Source organism: Archocentrus centrarchus, chromosome 16 (assembly GCF_007364275.1).
Source record: "Archocentrus centrarchus isolate MPI-CPG fArcCen1 chromosome 16, fArcCen1, whole genome shotgun sequence".
NCBI classification, from domain to species: domain Eukaryota; kingdom Metazoa; phylum Chordata; class Actinopteri; order Cichliformes; family Cichlidae; genus Archocentrus; species Archocentrus centrarchus.
The window spans coordinates 19018520-19038536 of NC_044361.1; the positions used below are offsets into that span (position 1 = coordinate 19018520).

Sequence of the window (20017 nt, forward strand, 5' to 3'; positions counted from 1 at the left end):
AATGCCTGCCATGTCCAGGAGCTCCTTAATGAGTTGGCTCTCAAAGTTGGCCCCCTGATCGGAATGTATACGTCTGGGAAATCCATAGATACAAAAAAAGTCATTCCACAGGCGACGGGCAACCTGCCTTGCAGACTGATTCTTACAGGGAAATGCATGCGCTAATTTGGAGAAGTGGTCCGTTACAACCAAAACATCAACACACTTCTTGTCAGTCTGTTCAGCAGTCCAAAAGTCAATGCAGACTAGCTCCATTGGTTCAGTGGTACAAATGTTCTCCAGAGGTGCACGGTCGTTTGGCTCTGGGGTCTTTCCAACCACACAACGGAAGCAGTTCTTCACATGATTGATGATATCCTGCTCCATTCCTATCCAAAAGAATCTTTGCCTGGCAAGGGACAGAGTGCGAGCTTGCCCCTGATGGCCTGCAGAATCATGAAGGCCCTGGAGAACTTGAGCCTTCAGGGAGCCTGGGACAACAAACTGGTAAATCCGTGTGTTCAGGTGCCTGTCCTTTTTCACCTTATACAACAATCCATCCTTGATCAAAAGTCTGGGCCAGTGTCTCAGCAATTTCACTACACTTTGAGATTCATCAGTGCGTTCACGTCTGGTGGGCCTTCTGTGTCGCCGGACATAAAAGAAAACCCTGCTCAAAACCTCATCTTGTTCTTGCAGGTCAACAAGTTCACTCTTCGGCATGGAGGCAGGCTGAGCAACACTCGCAAGCTGTGGCACATTAGGGCCAACCCCTCCCATGCAGCTGATACTGCCAGAGTCATGTGCAGTCAACACAGCAGAGACATCCTGGGAAGAGAGAGAACCTTGAGAGAGAGGCAGGGTGGCAGTAGCCTCCCCCTCAGATTGACCTACAACCAACTGGCAGTTGGCGGCGCACCGAAATGCGTCTTGCACGTTCCTGTCCGCCAGACCATCCACCTGGTTCAACAAAGCAGCATAAGGCTCGGTGACCAGCCGGTGGCCCATGCATGACTGAACAAATGGCTCCCTACTTAACGCATCAGCAACGACATTTTTCGTGCCAGGGACATACTTCAGCTCAAAACTATATGCTGCAAGCCTTGAAACCCATCGTTGCTCACAGGCGTCTAACCTAGGTTTAGTCAAGATATATGTTAACGGGTTATTATCTGTCCAAACTGTGAAATGGTGGCCCTTCAACCAATGGCTGAACTTGTCACAGATTGCCCATTTAAGAGCAAGAAACTCCAGCCGATGCGCTGGGTAATTTAACTGAGCGCGTGAGAGTGTCTTGCTGGCAAAAGCCACTGGTCTGGCAATTTTTCCATCCGGAGGCAACTGAGAAAGGACAGCTCCAAGGCCATCAAAAGAGGCATCGACTGCAAGGATGAATGGTGCATTAAAATCTGGATGGGCTAATGTGACACTATGCACAAGTTCATGTTTCAAAGTCCTGAATGCTTCTCTACACTCATCAGTCCAGTCAGCTGGAGACAGTTTCACTTGGCCTCTTTTAAATTTGGGCTTATGGCCCCTTCCCCTCTTATGTAATGCAGCTGGCTCAGCCACAAGATCAAACAGCGGTTTAGCTTTTGCAGAGCACCGTTCAATAAAGTGATGGTAATAGAGAACCATTCCTAGGAAGGATCTGATTTTTCTAGCACAAGGTGTCACACTGTCAGACTCCATCAGATCAGCTTCCTGCACGTTATCTATAGCCTCTACTTTACTTGGGTCCATTTGTACACCATCACCACATATGATGTGTCCCAGGAACTTCACAGACCGCTGAAGGAAGTGGCATGTCTTAGGCGAGAGCTTCAGGTTGTTGGCAGCAAGGCGTGAAAAGACCATCTGTAGACGGTCAAGTGCCACCTGTTCAGATGGGGCATAGACCATAAGGTCATCCAGGTAGCATAACAGGCTTGTGAAGTTCTCATCACCAAAAATGGACATCATCATTCGCATAAAAGTGGCAGGACTATTTGTCAGGCCTTGGGGCATTCTGTTATACTCATGAAGGCCAAATGGGGAAGAGAACGCAGTGTACTTTTTATCATCCTCATGGAGTCTGACATTGTAGAACCCCGACGTGAGGTCCATTGTGGAAAAGAAGACATTTCCACCAAGTGCAGCAAGTGCATCCGACTGATGAGGCAAAGGGTGTGCATCTTTAACTGTCCTTGCATTCAGCCATCTGAAGTCGTTACATATGCGCAAGTCACCATTTGGCTTAGCAACCAAGACAAGGGGAGATGAGAATTCACTCTGTGACTTACGAATTATCCCCGACTCCTCCATCTCGTTCAGGGCAGTGCGAAGTTTCTCATAATAGCATGGCGGTACCCGTCTGTATGGCAGTCTGAAGGGTTTGTCATCTACAAGGCGGATTCTGTGGACAAAGTCTACTGCTTCACCACAATCCATTTTGTGCCGGGAAAAGATGGATTCATACTGTTCAATGATCCGCAGCAGTTTGCCCTTCCATTCCAGGGAAACTTCACAAGACAAAAGGTCCAAGTCCTGTAGGCCCAAATCACACAAGGTCTGTGACATTTCTGCCTCTGATCTCAGAGTAGTCGGTGAGTCTTGTGTGTACTGTGCACTTGATTGAATAAGGACAGGTTCAGGTAAGTCCTGTACAGAAAGACAGGGGGACACATCAGCAATCTTTGTATTTCGTCTCAGAGTGAGGGGCTTCTCAGAGGGATTCACCACTTTAACAGGGACCCAACCATCCCCCCACAAGGAAGTTACAACTCTGCCCACCAGAATCTGAACAGGCCTGGACCGAGACTGGGTGGGCTCAATGATGACAGTACTCCCTGCCACTGAGGCATCAGGTGCAGGCAGCTTAGCCCACACCAAATGTTCAGACACGGGCTGCAGGGTGACGCGTCTCTTAAGTTTCGCAGTGCCAAAGCTGGGAGGCAGTGCATGTACATCACAGTTATCTGAATAAGACAGCAAGGTTGCCAAGTGGGGTAAAGTGTCACTCTGAATACCACCCACTGTGGACGGGCTATTCTGGGCACCAAGAGTCACTTTCAACTGTGAAATAAGCCACTTTATAGCATTGCTGCCCAGGATCATGTCATCAGTCTGGCCCGGGACAACCAGAACAGGAATTATCACCCTAAAGCCATACACTGATACAGTGAGGTCATACATAGCAGAAGGCGTGACAAAGTGGCCCCCACACCCTATGATGACAAAATCCTCAGCTGATTTCCTGTCAATATCAGGGATTGACTGTGAGAGTTTTCTGTCGGCCATTTCACTTACGGTGCATGCCATAGATCCACTGTCCACCAATGCCTTAAGAACATGTCCACCATCAGTAGTCACATCAGAGTAGAACAAGCTATCAGTCTTTGAGAGTCGATGCAGGCTCTGTGCAATCAGTGTTTTCTGTGGTGGCACCATGCCACTGTAAGTGCAGAATAAAGCCTCGTAATCATCAATATCTGTCGAGTCAAAGGTGGGAGGTCTACTCACTTGATCTGCGCTGTCCTCCCCTCCACGCAGATCATTCAGTTTCCCTGCTGTCCGTTGGAAGGAGAACAACTCCCTTTGGGGCAGTTGCGCCTTGAATGGCCAGGTAAGTGACACAGGAAGCACAATCTGTTTTCTCGACAGTGAGTCAGTGTAGAGTGGGAGCTGTCTCTGCATACAGAGCATGGTGTGTCCTTCAAGCCTGGTATTTTTGGCAATTTGGCACTCTGTCGCCCTACAGTAGCATGAGCATAGCCAGGGCCCTGAAGCAACACTTTCTCAAGCATGCTGATCAACCGCTCAATAGCAGAGCCCTCCTGATTCACAACCTGTCTCTGCTCATGGCCGACTGGACAAAAAGTAGCATTAGCGCTAACCTCAGCCTTATGTACATGGACACTGTTGCTCTTATCTGAAGAACGCTTGAGCCCTTTTTCAAGGTGATACTCATCCAGCACCTCCTGAACTTCACGAGCAGACCATTTAACACATGTCTTAGTTTTAAAGACAAGAGCCAGGTCCCTGCAGGGGCAGTGTCTGATGAACATGCGTGCAACTTCAACACCAGCATTGTCAAAAGATTTCCCCTGCTCCTTAAGACAGTTACCAACAACATCAGCGGCTCTGTTTAGCCTTAGCCAATACTCATATGGATCTTCTCCGTCACTTGGCAGGGTGGAATAAAAATCAGCCAGGGGCACTGTCGAGCAGTGAGTGGAGCCAAAATGTCTGCGTAAGAGGCCGTAGATGGCTTGTGGGTTATGCTGGACATCAAGACCACATTACGTACACCAAATTTTAGAACATCCTTCGCTCTGCCTCTCAGGTTTACATAATCTCCTCAGCTTGATTTTCTGTGAGAATGCCACTTTTCCTAACATAACTCTGCATGGCTTACCCCCATTCATCAACAGTCAATGAGTCTAAACCCTCATTTCAAAATAGAGGTGGGTCCTTGATCTGTCTCTGAGCTACTAGCTGCACCTGGGAAAGATCCAAAGCTTGACTGGAAGGGATGTCTTTTGTTTCATATGCCCCACCAGGACATGCATACGTAGCAGCTGCAGGACTTGAGGTGTGAGGTATATTAAGATGTGACATAACGCTATCAGCCAGCTGTTGTCCAATCTGCTGTACAATAGAACTCATTTGGTCAACTAGACTTACATCAGTAATTGGAGGATTTGCAACTGACGCAGTAGCGCCCTCTGGTGGCTGTGAGTCAAACAAAAGCCCACAGGGACTATCTGTTGTCCTATTACCCACCCGAAGGCCACCCAGTGAAAAAGGAACAGCTGTGAACCCTCTACCCCTACCAATACCAAGGGGGGTCACATTTAAGTTATCACCACAGTTACTGAGATCCATATTTAGCAGTACATCAAAAGAACTACAATGGGCTTAACGCAATATGATAACAGGCAAATGTAAAATTGAAGTACACCCAGCAGTCAAAACACAAGAGATGCTCCAAACGATGCTGCGATGAGAAGACACCAGCCCGGTCCGATGTTGTCGAGGACGGGTCACGGCACCAATGTGACCTATGTGTATCTGGTGTCCTCTCTGAGTGTAGAAATAAATCACGAGAAGCTGCTCAGGCTGTGGCATCAGTTGTCTTTAATTCTCCATCTGCATCTGCAGTTTCACAAAATGAGCACAGATGTAAGGTGTCTCTGGTCAGCAAAACAAGCGCTCCTTCTCATGAGTGATCCTCGCGACTCTGAGGATTACCCACCATAAAATAATAAAAACACTGGAGATTACAGTGACCGTATAGTGGATATTTTTCTCTTACAATCAATTCAGTGGAACTAACCTCTCAAAAAAAAATAAACAATTAAGTAAATGTTCTGAAAATAAAATAAACTGACATTTTATTTACTGGATGCCATTTTCTTAGAGTTTATAACTTAACAATGCAAAAATAAATGAACTCTTTTTATATATAAAACTGAATATATAAAACTCAGTAAAGTTGAGTATTAACCATCTGCTACAATGATAAAATGCTATTTGATAAAACATACCTGCAGTTTCACAAAATGAGCACAGAGGTAAGGTGTCTCTGGTCAGCAAAACAAGCGCTCCTTCTGCAAGGAGGAGTGATAGCGTTACTGCGCGGGAATTTCCCACGTTTTCACACAACTAGATTCTTCTAAGGCACGACCATAACGACAGAACAACAGAACGATCGTGACCTACAGTAAACATAGTTCAATAATATACACAAGTGAAAACCATAAACATACTCCATAAGCATGACAATCATATTTCTTTGTCAGACATCGCAGAGACATGTTACCTCATGAGTGATCCTCGCGACTCTGAGGATTACCCACAATGCCTTGCTCCTAAGGGTGAATGCAGTATGACTTTTGACCAGCAGATGGTGCATTTTAGCAGGATTTAACACGAACCATTTTAACTATGTTACATATATATGTAACATAGTTAAAATAATGAAGCCAGTCTAACTGGGTGTTCTCTTGATGTAGCCATGAGTGTCTCAGCCCCAGAGATTGAGGCGACTGTTGTTCCACAGGCTATGTGTGAACCATTGGTTGAACAGGTCCCCTCATCGGACCACACTGTTGAATGCGTTGAGCTCCAGAGTACCCCCTTGCAGCCCTCAGCAGGGGATGCTCATCAGGTTCTTTCACCTGAGCACAAGACTGACACACAACTAGCTGTACAGACTGAGGACCACGTAGTTTGTACACAGCCACCAGCTCTTTGCACTAGATCAGGGAGACCTGTAAAACCCCCAGCACGTCTCATTTGTGAAATCAATGAGCAAAATGTTGATGACTCAGTTTCAACTGTTGATTCCTTGTTTTCTTTTGTAAGAACTATTTTTGTCGGATAACTTGATAATTGTTCTGAGAAATTGTGCAGTAATGTTATCCTTGAGCATTTTTTTTTTGAGTATCTTCTGCCTTAGAGCAATGTTCACATACTGAGAGGTGTATATGGCATCTTTCATGTCTGAGTTGGCGAGAGAATTGGCCACTCCCTTGCTTAACTTGTTCCTCATTGAAAGTTTCTAACTGACTTGGACTTGTGCTCTTGCTGCTACACAGTGAACCTTGTGTGAGTTCAATTTTTTTTTGTATTTTTCTTATCTGATAGGCCCCATTTTAGCAGAATTTAAGGGGGGTGTATGTAACATAGTTAAAATGGTTCGTGTTAAATCCTGCTAAAATGCACCATCTGCTGGTCAAAAGTCATACTGCATTCACCTTTAGGAGCAAGGCATTGTGGGTAATCCTCAGAGTCGCGAGGATCACTCATGAGGTAACATGTCTCTGCGATGTCTGACAAAGAAATATGATTGTCATGCTTATGGAGTATGTTTATGGTTTTCACTTGTGTATATTATTGAACTATGTTTACTGTAGGTCACGATCGTTCTGTTGTTCTGTCGTTATGGTCGTGCCTTAGAAGAATCTAGTTGTGTGAAAACGTGGGAAATTCCCGCGCAGTAACGCTATCACTCCTCCTTGCAGAAGGAGCGCTTGTTTTGCTGACCAGAGACACCTTACCTCTGTGCTCATTTTGTGAAACTGCAGGTATGTTTTATCAAATAGCATTTTATCATTGTAGCAGATGGTTAATACTCAACTTTACTGAGTTTTATATATTCAGTTTTATATATAAAAAGAGTTCATTTATTTTTGCATTGTTAAGTTATAAACTCTAAGAAAATGGCATCCAGTAAATAAAATGTCAGTTTATTTTATTTTCAGAACATTTACTTAATTGTTTATTTTTTTTTGAGAGGTTAGTTCCACTGAATTGATTGTAAGAGAAAAATATCCACTATACGGTCACTGTAATCTCCAGTGTTTTTATTATTTTATGGTGGGTAATCCTGAGAGTCGCGAGGATCACTCATGAGAAGGAGCGCTTGTTTTGCTGACCAGAGACACCTTACCTCTGTGCTCATTTTGTGAAACTGCAGATGCAGATGGAGAATTAAAGACAACTGATGCCACAGCCTGAGCAGCTTCTCGTGATTTATTTCTACACTCAGAGAGGACACCAGATACACATAGGTCACATTGGTGCCGTGACTCGTCCTCGACAACATCGGACCGGGCTGGTGTCTTCTCATCGCAGCATCGTTTGGAGCATCTCTTGTGTTTTGACTGCTGGGTGTACTTCAATTTTACATTTGCCTGTTATCATATTGCGTTAAGCCCATTGTAGTTCTTTTGATGTACTGCTAAATATGGATCTCAGTAACTGTGGTGATAACTTAAATGTGACCCCCCTTGGTATTGGTAGGGGTAGAGGGTTCACAGCTGTTCCTTTTTCACTGGGTGGCCATCGGGTGGGTAATAGGACAACAGATAGTCCCTGTGGGCTTTTGTTTGACTCACAGCCACCAGAGGGCGCTACTGCTTCAGTTGCAAATCCTCCAATTACTGATGTAAGTCTAGTTGACCAAATGAGTTCTATTGTACAGCAGATTGGACAACAGCTGGCTGATAGCGTTATGTCACATCTTAATACACCTCACACCTCAAGTCCTGCAGCTGCTACGTATGCATGTCCTGGTGGGGCATATGAAACAAAAGACATCCCTTCCAGTCAAGCTTTAGATCTTTCCCAGGTGCAGCTAGTAGCTCAGAGACAGATCAAAGACCCACCTATATTTCGAGGTGAGGGTTCGGACTCACTGACTGTTGATGAATGGGAGGAGGCCATGCAGAGTTACATAAGGAAGAGCGGCATTCTCCCAGAAAATCAAGCTGAGGAGATTATGATGCACCTGAGAGGCAGAGCGAAGGATGTTGTAAAATTTGGTGTAAGGAATGGTGGTCTTGATGTCCAGCATAACCCACAAGCCATCTATGGCCTCTTACGCAAACATTTTAGCTCCTCCCACTGCTCGACAGTGCCCCTGGCTGATTTTTATTCCACCCTGCCAAGTGACGGAGAAGATCCATATGAGTATTGGCTAAGGCTAAACAGAGCCGCTGATGTTGTTGGTAACTGTCTTAAGGAGCAGGGGAAATCTTTTGACAATGCTGGTGTTGAAGTTGCACGCATGTTCATCAGACACTGCCCCTGCAGGGACCTGGCTCTTGTCTTTAAAACTAAGACGTGTTAAATGGTCTGCTCGTGAAGTTCAGGAGGTGCTGGATGAGTATCACCTTGAAAAAGGGCTCAAGCGTTCTTCAGATAAGAGCAACAGTGTCCATGTACATAAGGCTGAGGTTAGCGCTAATGCTACTTTTTGTCCAGTCGGCCATGAGCAGAGACAGGTTGTGAATCAGGAGGGCTCTGCTATTGAGCGGTTGATCAGCATGCTTGAGAAAGTGTTGCTTCAGGGCCCTGGCTATGCTCATGCTACTGTAGGGCGACAGAGTGCCAAATTGCCAAAAATACCAGGCTTGAAGGACACACCATGCTCTGTATGCAGAGACAGCTCCCACTCTACACTGACTCACTGTCGAGAAAACAGATTGTGCTTCCTGTGTCACTTACCTGGCCATTCAAGGCGCAACTGCCCCAAAGGGAGTTGTTCTCCTTCCAACGGACAGCAGGGAAACTGAATGATCTGCGTGGAGGGGAGGACAGCGCAGATCAAGTGAGTAGACCTCCCACCTTTGACTCGACAGATATTGATGATTACGAGGCTTTATTCTGCACTTACAGTGGCTTGGTGCCACCACAGAAAACACTGATTGCACAGAGCCTGCATCGACTCTCAAAGACTGATAGCTTGTTCTACTCTGATGTGACTACTGATGGTGGACATGTTCTTAAGGCATTGGTGGACAGTGGATCTATGGCATGCACCGTAAGTGAAATGGCCGACAGAAAACTCTCACAGTCAATCCCTGATATTGACAGGAAATCAGCTGAGGATTTTGTCATCATAGGGTGTGGGGGCCACTTTGTCACGCCTTCTGCTATGTATGACCTCACTGTATCAGTGTATGGCTTTAGGGTGATAATTCCTGTTCTGGTTGTCCCGGGCCAGACTGATGACATGATCCTGGGCAGCAATGCTATAAAGTGGCTTATTTCACAGTTGAAAGTGACTCTTGGTGCCCAGAATAGCCCGTCCACAGTGGGTGGTATTCAGAGTGACACTTTACCCCACTTGGCAACCTTGCTGTCTTATTCAGATAACTGTGATGTACATGCACTGCCTCCCAGCTTTGGCACTGCGAAACTTAAGAGACGCGTCACCCTGCAGCCCGTGTCTGAACATTTGGTGTGGGCTAAGCTGCCTGCACCTGATGCCTCAGTGGCAGGGAGTACTGTCATCATTGAGCCCACCCAGTCTCGGTCCAGACCTGTTCAGATTCTGGTGGGCAGAGTTGTAACTTCCTTGTGGGGGGATGGTTGGGTCCCTGTTAAAGTGGTGAATCCCTCTGAGAAGCCCCTCACTCTGAGACGAAATACAAAGATTGCTGATGTGTCCCCCTGTCTTTCTGTACAGGACTTACCTGAACCTGTCCTTATTCAATCAAGTGCACAGTACACACAAGACTCACCGACTACTCTGAGATCAGAGGCAGAAATGTCACAGACCTTGTGTGATTTGGGCCTACAGGACTTGGACCTTTTGTCTTGTGAAGTTTCCCTGGAATGGAAGGGCAAACTGCTGCGGATCATTGAACATTTATTTCTACACTCAGAGAGGACACCAGATACACATAGGTCACATATATATATATTTTTTTAGGGGTGGGACTTTAACGCGTTAATTTCGATTAATTAATTACGGGAAAAATAACGAATTAAAAATTTTAAGGCATTTTAATCGCACTTTGCACCTTGGAACGTTTCTCGGTGCACGAATTCGAGGCATACAGATTATATCGACGCACAATGTCCAAAGTCAGCCGCCGCATCCTTCGAAGGACCCGGCCCCGACCCATTCGCAGCCCACGAAGACCGCAAAGGCCGGAAGTGAGCGGCTAGCCTTCATATCAGCGTTGCCTGTCCTCACCTCTGCGTAGCTCATGTCGCCTAGCAACCGTGAGTGCGAAGCACAGCTGTGTAAAAGCAGCTGTTAAACGGAGAACGAACTTTTTCTCCTTTTTGTGGTTTAATTTTAAGTCTTTAATTCAAAATAAGCTGTTAAAACAAGCATAACACATTTCACCATCAAGGAATACAGCTGAGAGAATGATTAATTTCCAACTATATTAAGTGAGACATTAATGTTGAATAAAACTATCCAGTTATGATGCTTAACTTTAATTTCAGCAGTCTGCTTATTACAGGAGCACTTCCACCCTTTGTTGGTCTGTGTAGTAGACTAGTGGGAAAATAAACAAAATTTTGAAGTTTAAGCTCATGTATATTGATTCATTCATCAACCAAACGTAAATTAATATTTTTAGTGTTAAATATTTAAATGTGATTAAAATGCGATTAATTTCAATTAATTAATTACAAAGCTGGTAATTAATTCGATTAATTTTTTTAATCGAGTCCCACCCCTAATATATATACATCCATATACACACACACATATATATACATACATATATACGTACATATACGTATATATATGTGTGTATATATATATATATATAGAGAGAGAGAGAGAGAGAGAAGAAGAAGAAGAAAGAGCTTTATTTGTCACATACATGCAGTGAGATTCATTCTCTGCATTTAACCCATCACACACATGGAGTATGTAGTACACACAGCACAGCATGGAGCAGCCAAGGGGCGCCCGGGGAGCAACCTGGGGGGGTGGGCTTGCTCAGGGACCCACAGTGATGCCAGCCCGAGGATTTGACCCAGGGTCCTCTCAGTGATGAACCCTCTTCTTCTCCCCTAGGCCACCACTCCCCAATATATATATATATATATACACATATACACACACACACACACATATATATATACATACATACATATATACACACACACACACACACACATACATACATACATACATACATACATATACATACACATACATACATACATACATACACACACACATATACACATACATACACACATATACACATACATACATACACACATACATATATACATACATATATATACAAAGAATCTGCTATTTATTAACACATGAAATACTGATTGTATTTTTTTTTTTTAAAAACTAATCAGCTTTATTTTTCAGACAGGAAATGCAACAAAATACAGGATACGGTATGTGTCACAGAATAGTTACAACAATTTTGTGTGCAGTGGGTAAAACGAACAGTAGTCACACATGTTAAACTCACCGGGCATAAAGGTTCTGTCTGACAAAGGTCTAATCTACTTATTGCTTTAAAGAAAACATTAAAAAAAAAAAAAAGACTATGTCCTTAAACATCCTGCAGTCATTTCATTTATGTACATGCACAGTCAAATTTCTAATCACACATTTTGCAGTCATACAAACAACCTGATGAAAAGAATTTAAAGGACTGTCAAAAACTAGCCTTAAAAAAATAGTCTCTCATTTGTCATGATCTACCAAAAACAGCTTCTCCATGCCAAGGGCAGAGGAGCTCCCATAAAAGAGGACAAATGTCTCCTCACCCTCTGTCATACACCTCTCACGCTCCCTTGGCTCAGCACGGGAAGTTTTATATAATCACCCCCCTCCCCTGATTTTGGCACCCTGAACGTGGCCCCACCTCGAAACTCCCCCTTCACTCTCTGTTAGTGAAGGACATCAGCTTTCCTGCTGGTCTTTGACCAAAAGGACCGTGTGCTGCCCTCCACTGGATGCCATCAGTACTTCACGTTTCTCCAGCTGTTTGCCTGTCATCTTCACAGGACTCCACTCATCATCTTCCTCTCCAGTGCCAAGCTGCAGGTTGGTGCCCATGCCCCAGGCATACACAGATCCTGGAATAAGAAAAGTAACAATAAGAAGGGTGAGCACCCTTTCATTCTCTAAAGGTGTCGACTGTGTGAGGGAAAAGAAAAAAAAAATAGTGGAAGCAGGGCTTTCAATTTATGCCGGTGGCAGGCGCATTTTCCACCTACTCCACCACTCTGCACCGTCTACTTTTTAATTTTCCTAAAAAAAATTTTTTTGTGCCATTCGCCGTATCCAGCGCCATGTAGACGTACGTGACAATATTTACGTTCTTTCAATCTGAGCCATTTGATTGGTTCACGACTGCCATGTGACTATTCATATCGTCTGCTGCCGTCATGGCTTCGGTCTCGGTCATAAGGCGCCTGCTACTTTGGCATGCCCCCCTGCCACTCCAAAACAATTTGAAAGCCCTGTGGAAGTAGTATTTGCTGCACTGTGAGTGATGGCTCTGACTGAAATCTGGTCTGCAATTTTGTGTCAGTCTGACAATGTCAATGTCAATGTGACACATCAGAAGAGAGGACAAAGAAAGCAGACTGCCATGTATTTATCTTTTATTCTTTTATCTTTTAATTAGTCTCTGCACTGTATATTTTGTAAGCTCTAATATCTCTGTATATTTGCAATTTGTATACTTGTATATTGTCTTATAGTTTTTATACTTATTTGTTTTTTTTTTTTTCTGTAAGCACGAAGTACCGCAGCAATTTCCTAATGCTGTGAACCTGTTCACCCATATGGCAATAAAAACCTTCTGATTCTGATTCTGATTTACTCAAGTTTGTTATATCCAAAAATTGTGCCTGCAAAATGAGTTTGTATATTTCCATCATTTTGTGGCTGATTAAAAGACTTCATCTGGTATTTTTGCATGCCCAGCAGCTTGCAGAGACTTTTGCATTATTAAGAATTAATTTAACAATTTTTAAACACATAAGATACAACTGATAGTTGGCTAAAGTACTGTATTAGCTTTGAGCATCCTGACTGAACAAGGTTAACTGTGATTTAGTGATCTCCTGCTGATAAGGCCCACATTACTTTCTCTTCATGCTTGAAGATGGAAATAAATTCCTGCTATCTCACTCTCACCAGCAGCAATGTCTAAACAGAGAGCAGCGAGCTGCAACTGACTGTGATAGCAACTGAAGCCAAAAAGTTATGAAAAATATTTAAATTGTGATTGAACAGGAAATAATTTATAGCATGGGATGCTTTGAAATGATGCCTCAAGATTCACAAGTTACACAACAAACTAGAAATTGTGCAGAAGTGAAACTGGTTTAAAAATAAATAATATGGCCATGTGTATGTAACATAACTTTATAGACAGACTGATGGATTGACAGACAGCTCAAGTATGACTTTCATTCCACTTCAGTGCTTCAAAAGCAAGTAATTTAAGTAATAGGAAACAGACTGATTTAGTTGTTTAACTCTTCTCATTCCTCATTCTCATTCATTGCTTCTCACCTTCTCTGGTGACTGCAAAGCTGACAGACGCCCCACATGACACTCCTTTAGCCGGCCCCATCCCCATCACAGGTGTGGGCTCGCTCTTCTCTTCAGCCCCTTCTCCCAGACCAAGACGACCATACTCTGCTCTGCCCAGGCTATATACCTGCCCTAAAAGAGAGGAGGACATGTAACATCAGTTTTTTTCATATTTAGAATTGTGTTTATCAGACTCAGTGACCACCATCAAAATGGGTATGACAACTACTGGATGAGACATGGTCTGCTTACCATCAGCATCAAGGCAAAGTGTGTGATGCTGTCCTCCAGAGAAGTCTACCCAGGCGGTGGTAGAGTTCTTAAAACATGTAAGCTTCACAGGAACAAAACACATCTTGGTGCTTTTGGTGCCTAGAAAGATGAATTTAATATGATACACTTAACTCATATCTGATGTCTGCTGCAGTCACAAACAGTACATATCAGTGCAGGTAAGTTATAAAGCAAATTAGCTCAATTCTCACTATCACTGTGCCACACTGACCCAGCTGGTGATAGTTTGAGAGGCCAAATCCATACACATGCCCCTCTTTTGACACAGCAAATGTGAAGTACGCTCCACAGAAGGCATCAATGAAGTGAACTTTCCCTTTGACTTTTACCATCTGTGGAACCAGCAGCCGCTCTGAGACCACAAAAACAAACCGGAGTGATGCACAGTAAAGACAGTATATAAAAGAAAAGTTAACGCCTGATTTATACCTGCATTAACATACATCTACCAAAGGCAAAAAGGTGTGTGTTACTTACCCAGACCTTTCCTGCCTCCTCTGTTTGAAAAGTGCTCAGGCACCCTTCCCAGCTGCCCCTGCTCAGCTGAGCCTGAAGAGTAAAGGTTTCCCTCCAGCGTCACCATCACCATGTGATCATTACCTAGTAAAGCAATCAATGTATACAAATATTCCTTTTAGTGGTTAATATACAGTGATCAAATAAAAAACACACAGCACTGAAACAAACGGTTTCTTACCTGAAACTATTTTCACAACATGTTCTGTTAAGGGGACTTTGACTGGAAGGGGACACATTTTCATGGGCTCCAGAAGACCAATGACGCCATTATTATCCTAATATAAGAGGGTCATATGCAGACAATGTTTTAGACATCTATTTTAAATATACATTTGGAAAACATTCAAAACATGAAATAAGCTGTTTAAATTTCCAAGTCTAGCTACTTTTATTTATATCGTGTAACATTACAGGAAAATCCCTATTTTATTTTGTTTTATTTGAAAATGAACTAAATCTAAAATCAAAGCAAGGGTATAAAGACTTAATGCTTTCTGAATCCACTGCATACATACTACAACCCACTAAAATAGTTTTTATAAATTACCTTTACTGTGTTAAAAGTCAAATAGTCAACATAAATGTTTAACAACATTTAGCTCTTGGGTATAGGCATAACTAATGTGGTGCTGAAGGGAAAGAATTTGAAAATACTGAAGAAATAAAACACTCATAACAAAGATTGAAAATTATTATATGGGAAATCAGTTTCTGGGACAGCACACAGGACAATGTGGCTAACTATCAATTCACTAACCCTGAAGGAGCCCCAGATGTACACCGATCCATTCTCCATGAGCGCAGCCGTGTGGCTGTCCCCCGCTGATACCTGGATCACCTTCTCATTCAGCGTCACCTTTCCAGGGACCATCTCAGACCCCTCCTCTGATGTGTCCCGACCAAGGGCTCCTTCGTCATTACAGCCAAAAGTGTAAACCTAAAAACAAACAAAACAGTTTACATGTGGAACTAAAGGCCAGCAAAGAGGCTGCCATGATATTGTTTTTAAAAGGAGGAAAATCAGACAGATGTTGGCTTACATTTCCAGTTTCACTGAGGCACACGGTGTGCATGCCTCCAGCTGTCACCTGCACAATTTTCTCTGGCAGGGACAGAAGTGCTGGCTTCTTCCTTTCAATGACATCTTCGCCTAAACCCAACTGTCCAACATCACCCTGGCCCAAAACAAGAACCTGCCCCACCTCTTTGCAATGACTCCCGTGTGAAACTGAAACACATATACAACCATAGTGAGCATTGGACTTTATTAGTCTAACAATGCCAGAGATGACTGGAGCATAGAAAACGTGGAAATTGAGGCAATTAGTGAAAACACTGACAGTGTAGTGTGATAGACTTAGAGCCAAATGCTTTCCTTCCACATGAGTGCACAATACTTGCTTAACAGAACTGTATTTCTTCAGCAAACTCAAATACAGGTGTTGTACATGTTTAGATGCAATGTCACAGCTGAACTATCAATTGTACAAATACAGCCTGGTTACTCCTCTATAAACCCCTATTTTGAAAAAGAGTCATTTACCTTTCTGCTTTTTGGAGTCTTTATCATCTTCTACAATATCTGCAGACTTTCTCTTGGTAGTGGTCTTTCTGGCAGGCATGATAGCAACACTTTTGGACTTTGAGAAAAAAGAACAAAACAAGATAAAACTGAATAAGTTTCTTACCTAAATGGGTAAGGCACGTTAAACAGTGAGAGAAAGCACTGTTTAACTTAAATTAGGATGAGACTTTAGAGTATCTCACAAAATCAAAACACACACACACACACACACACACACACACACACACACACACACACACACACACACAGCTAAACAAAAAAGTTCATAGATGACAAAAAAAATCTTACATTTAAAACATAATGCAGATAAATTATTAATAACCAACATTTCAAAGTAAAAAAAAGCATCAGTATTGCTTGTTGGTACACATTATAAGCATTTTAATTGCAGGCATTTGCAGACAGACCACAATAACAAAGCACTGTAGGAGAAAACAGCCATGAAGTAGCCATCAAGTCTGTTTATACAAATGCGTTTGTAAACGGCAGTCACCCCCACACCAGAATCCAGGCCCCCAATAGATCGCATTCTTAAGACAACACCCAACAGACCAACAGTAGTATATGAGGGACAAAAAGCCTTTGTTTTCAGTCTAACGCTGCCCAACAGATATTGGGGTTCAACAGCTGTCAGCGGGCAATTTCAATGGTTCTTTCACCCCACAAACAGCTGTGCTTCCGCCACCCCTGCTCTCATGCTGATAAGAGACCACCAGCCATAAAATAAGAACACGTGCTACAATTTGGAGTCAGTTTTGACTCAGTCCCCCAGTACAGGCCGTATGACAGACGCTACTATTTCGTAAGTAGATGTTTAGAGGGTGCTATCAGCTCTTTCACAGCGCTGGGCAGTTTAAATTAAGCTGCGTGATCTAACCCATGTGCCCTTGCTAACATTAGAGTTAACCAGGCTGCTGAACGAGGTGTAATATGGCCGAGATTCAGTGTAAATACTGACTGCAGTTAAGCATGTCACAATGAGCCAAAAAAAATAGCGAGAAAGCGGGGTGGAAAAAGTTGTTACAGCTTCACTGAAGTTAGTTGGCCGGCATAAAAAGCCTAACGTCGGCTGCTTGCTAGCCAATGCTAGCTGGCTAGCTAGGGTATTAGCTTGACGTTGAATGAATGAAACCAAGTAACATAATTTAATCACATAACTGCGCACGTATCAGCGGGGTAGTATTTGTCGATACTTGTTTATTCTTTCTGGAAAGCTTAGAAGTTGATGTTTTACTGACCTGTGAGCCGTTGCAGAGAGCTGTTTGGAGCGAACATGCACAGCCTGTTCCCGGTCTGGAGACGTGCAACGTCACGTTCTTTGGAACCTTCGGGGGCCCAACCTCCTTAAAGAGATACGCACAGGACACGCACAGCCCACGTGTGTGCAGCAGTGGAGGTCTGACTATTTATCTATGTTAATGAAGCACATAGACCCTTTATTTCTAAAAAAAACAAAACAAAAAAAAACCCAAAACAAAACAAAGAAAAACTTATAACCAGCACAGGAAAAGGAAACAAGCTTTTCTTCTTCTTTCAGCTGATCCGTTTAGGGGTCGCCACAGCATAGCAAATGCTTCCACCTCACCCTATACCTTGTATTCTACTCCGTCACACCAACCCCTCTGCATGTCCTCCTTCACTACATCTATGAATGCTCTCTCTCTGTGATCTTCCTCTTTTTCCTCCTCTCTGGCAGCTCCATATTCCACATCCACTGTTCTATATATCCACAATCCCTTCTCTGCACATGCTCAAACTACCTCAGCCTTGCTTTTCTAACTTTGTCACCAAACTCTTCAACTCGAGCTGCCCGTCTCATATAGTCATTTCTAATCTTGTTATTTCTATTTATTCCAGTGGAAATCTTAACATCTTCAGTTCTTCCTCCTTTTTTGCCACCATCTGAACCATACATCATAGCAGGTCTCACTACAATATTGTGAACCTTTCCTTTCTCTTTCTTGCTATCTGTCACAAATTACTCCGACACTCATCGCCACTCACTCCTCTTGATTTGCACTCGCTTCTTCATCTCTCTTGTCCTTTGCTTTAGATAGCTGACCCCAGGTATTTAAACTCTACCAACTTTTATTCCTCTTCTCTCCAGAGCAGACCTCCACCTCCTCAGGCTCACTTACACCTTCTTCCTACTCTCACTACAGATCACAATGACATCTGCAAACATCATAGTCTACGGAGACTCTTGCCTGACCTCAACTGTCAGCCTGTCCATCACCATTGCAAACAAGAAGGGGCTCAGACAGATCCCTGATGTAATCCCACATCCACCTTGAACCCATCCGCCACTCCTACTGCACACCTCATCACCATCTCACTGTTTTTATACGTCCTTTCAATAACTACTGAAACTACAAAAGCAGAAGATAATTAAATGTCTTCGGTGGCAAAAGGTGGTCATTCCAATATACAGTAGATAGTATGAGAATGAAAAAATTAAAAGGAGTATCTCAAAATTGGTCCTAAGTACAGAATTTAAGTAAAGGTACATTTCAATAACACTGATAGGGCAATGTAAAAGAGTTAACAAAATAGGCTATACATAAGTAGAAGTATTATTCTAATCTAAAGTTAACTGAGTAAATATAACCTATGCTTTATATAATGAACATTTCCATTATTGTGTGAATCTTTATTACCATATATTAATATTTAACTATTTCAGTGACCCTGAATTGGATAAGCGTCTCAGAAAATGTGCAGGAGTTCATGTGCTGTCACCAAATTTTAATCTGCAGTCACTGGAAATAACTGTTGGATTCAATATGATATAGAAACCTCAAAAGTACATCAAAATTGATGTTAGAGAATTTGATCAGCCTATTCCATCTGTGTTACTGATGTAAAGAAAAGGATGAGAGCTGACATTAACTCTGGGAAGGTGGACATCTTTGATTGTTTTTACATTTACCCATTTTGCATTGCTTTTGTCTCCAATTGACTTTAAAACAGAGATCAGAGTTTGTCACCTATAAACATATCTTTTGGGTGGCCCCTCATCTGTTGTACATTTTGTAACTAGATTTCCTTTGGTCCAAACCACACCCTAAAGACATGGAAAACTTTTTTTTTTTTTTGACTTCTGCTGCAACTTAGCCACTTCCTCACCCTACATGATCATCTTTTCAAATAATGTCACTCATCATAGTTTGCTCTACTGTTTACAAATTACACTGTTGCAAACCTCTATCATATACAGTCTGAACTTTACTAAATGGTCTTAAACCAGCTCCAGTTTTAGCAAAGGAAAGGACAGAAAATGAACCCACCACCAGGTGTTGCTGCAAACCCACTTTTCCAGACATCCCAGTTTAGATGTTCCCAAAAAAAAAAAAAAAAAACTTAACCTGAATACAGTCATTTGGTAAGAGAGGTCTCCGGGATGAAGATCCAGTTGCAGAGTTGTTTCACAAGAAGGTTTGATGAATTATAAGATTTTTAATTAGATCCAGATGTGACTATTTACAATTAAAAAGAAAACTGTCAGCTCATACAGCTCCACATTCAATTAAAAATGAACTTCGTTTTACAGAAAGGTGCACTTTCATATTCCCATTCTTGTAGCATTTAATCATAAACTAATGTTCTGCTTAAAAAAATAGCAACCTATAATACTTTTTGTATTTAAAATTTCTTTTCAAACCAAAGGAAGACAAGATATACAGAAGCATCAGATAAACCTATCTCAACTCGTACACAGCACTGAGAACCCTGTAAGCTACTGGCCAGACAACAAGATGAAGGTAAAACATTTCTGCAATTTCAAAAGGTTCCAGCCAAATTGACTCCCTGTTGACCGTCTG

At 42.7% G+C, this 20017-nt stretch overlaps 2 protein-coding genes across 3 annotated transcripts; one reads left to right on the forward strand and one right to left on the reverse strand.

Moving 5' to 3' along the window:
* The first annotated feature begins 6757 nt into the window (after positions 1 to 6757).
* On the forward strand, positions 6758 to 10419 carry LOC115794610 (uncharacterized). 2 transcript variants are annotated; one of them, XM_030750213.1, is made up of 4 exons: positions 6758 to 6774; positions 6987 to 7049; positions 7357 to 8387; positions 9300 to 10419. In XM_030750213.1, the coding sequence occupies exons 3-4, from the start codon at positions 7712 to 7714 to the stop codon at positions 10181 to 10183; spliced, it is 1560 nt and encodes a 519-aa protein (XP_030606073.1). In that variant the 5' UTR covers positions 6758 to 6774; positions 6987 to 7049; positions 7357 to 7711; the 3' UTR covers positions 10184 to 10419. The 2 variants fall into 2 exon arrangements, with proteins under 2 accessions (XP_030606073.1, XP_030606074.1); XM_030750214.1 differs by having other exon boundaries at positions 7357 to 10419.
* A 1132-nt stretch (positions 10420 to 11551) lies between these two features.
* rcc1 (regulator of chromosome condensation 1) lies at positions 11552 to 17558 on the reverse strand. Its single transcript, XM_030749934.1, has 10 exons — positions 17435 to 17558; positions 16155 to 16251; positions 15652 to 15839; positions 15369 to 15548; positions 14790 to 14886; positions 14570 to 14692; positions 14304 to 14444; positions 14051 to 14170; positions 13778 to 13930; positions 11552 to 12327 (listed from the first exon to the last, which is right to left on the reverse strand). The coding sequence occupies exons 2-10, from the start codon at positions 16231 to 16233 to the stop codon at positions 12152 to 12154; spliced, it is 1257 nt and encodes a 418-aa protein (XP_030605794.1). The 5' UTR covers positions 16234 to 16251; positions 17435 to 17558; the 3' UTR covers positions 11552 to 12151.
* Positions 17559 to 20017: the final 2459 nt, after the last annotated feature.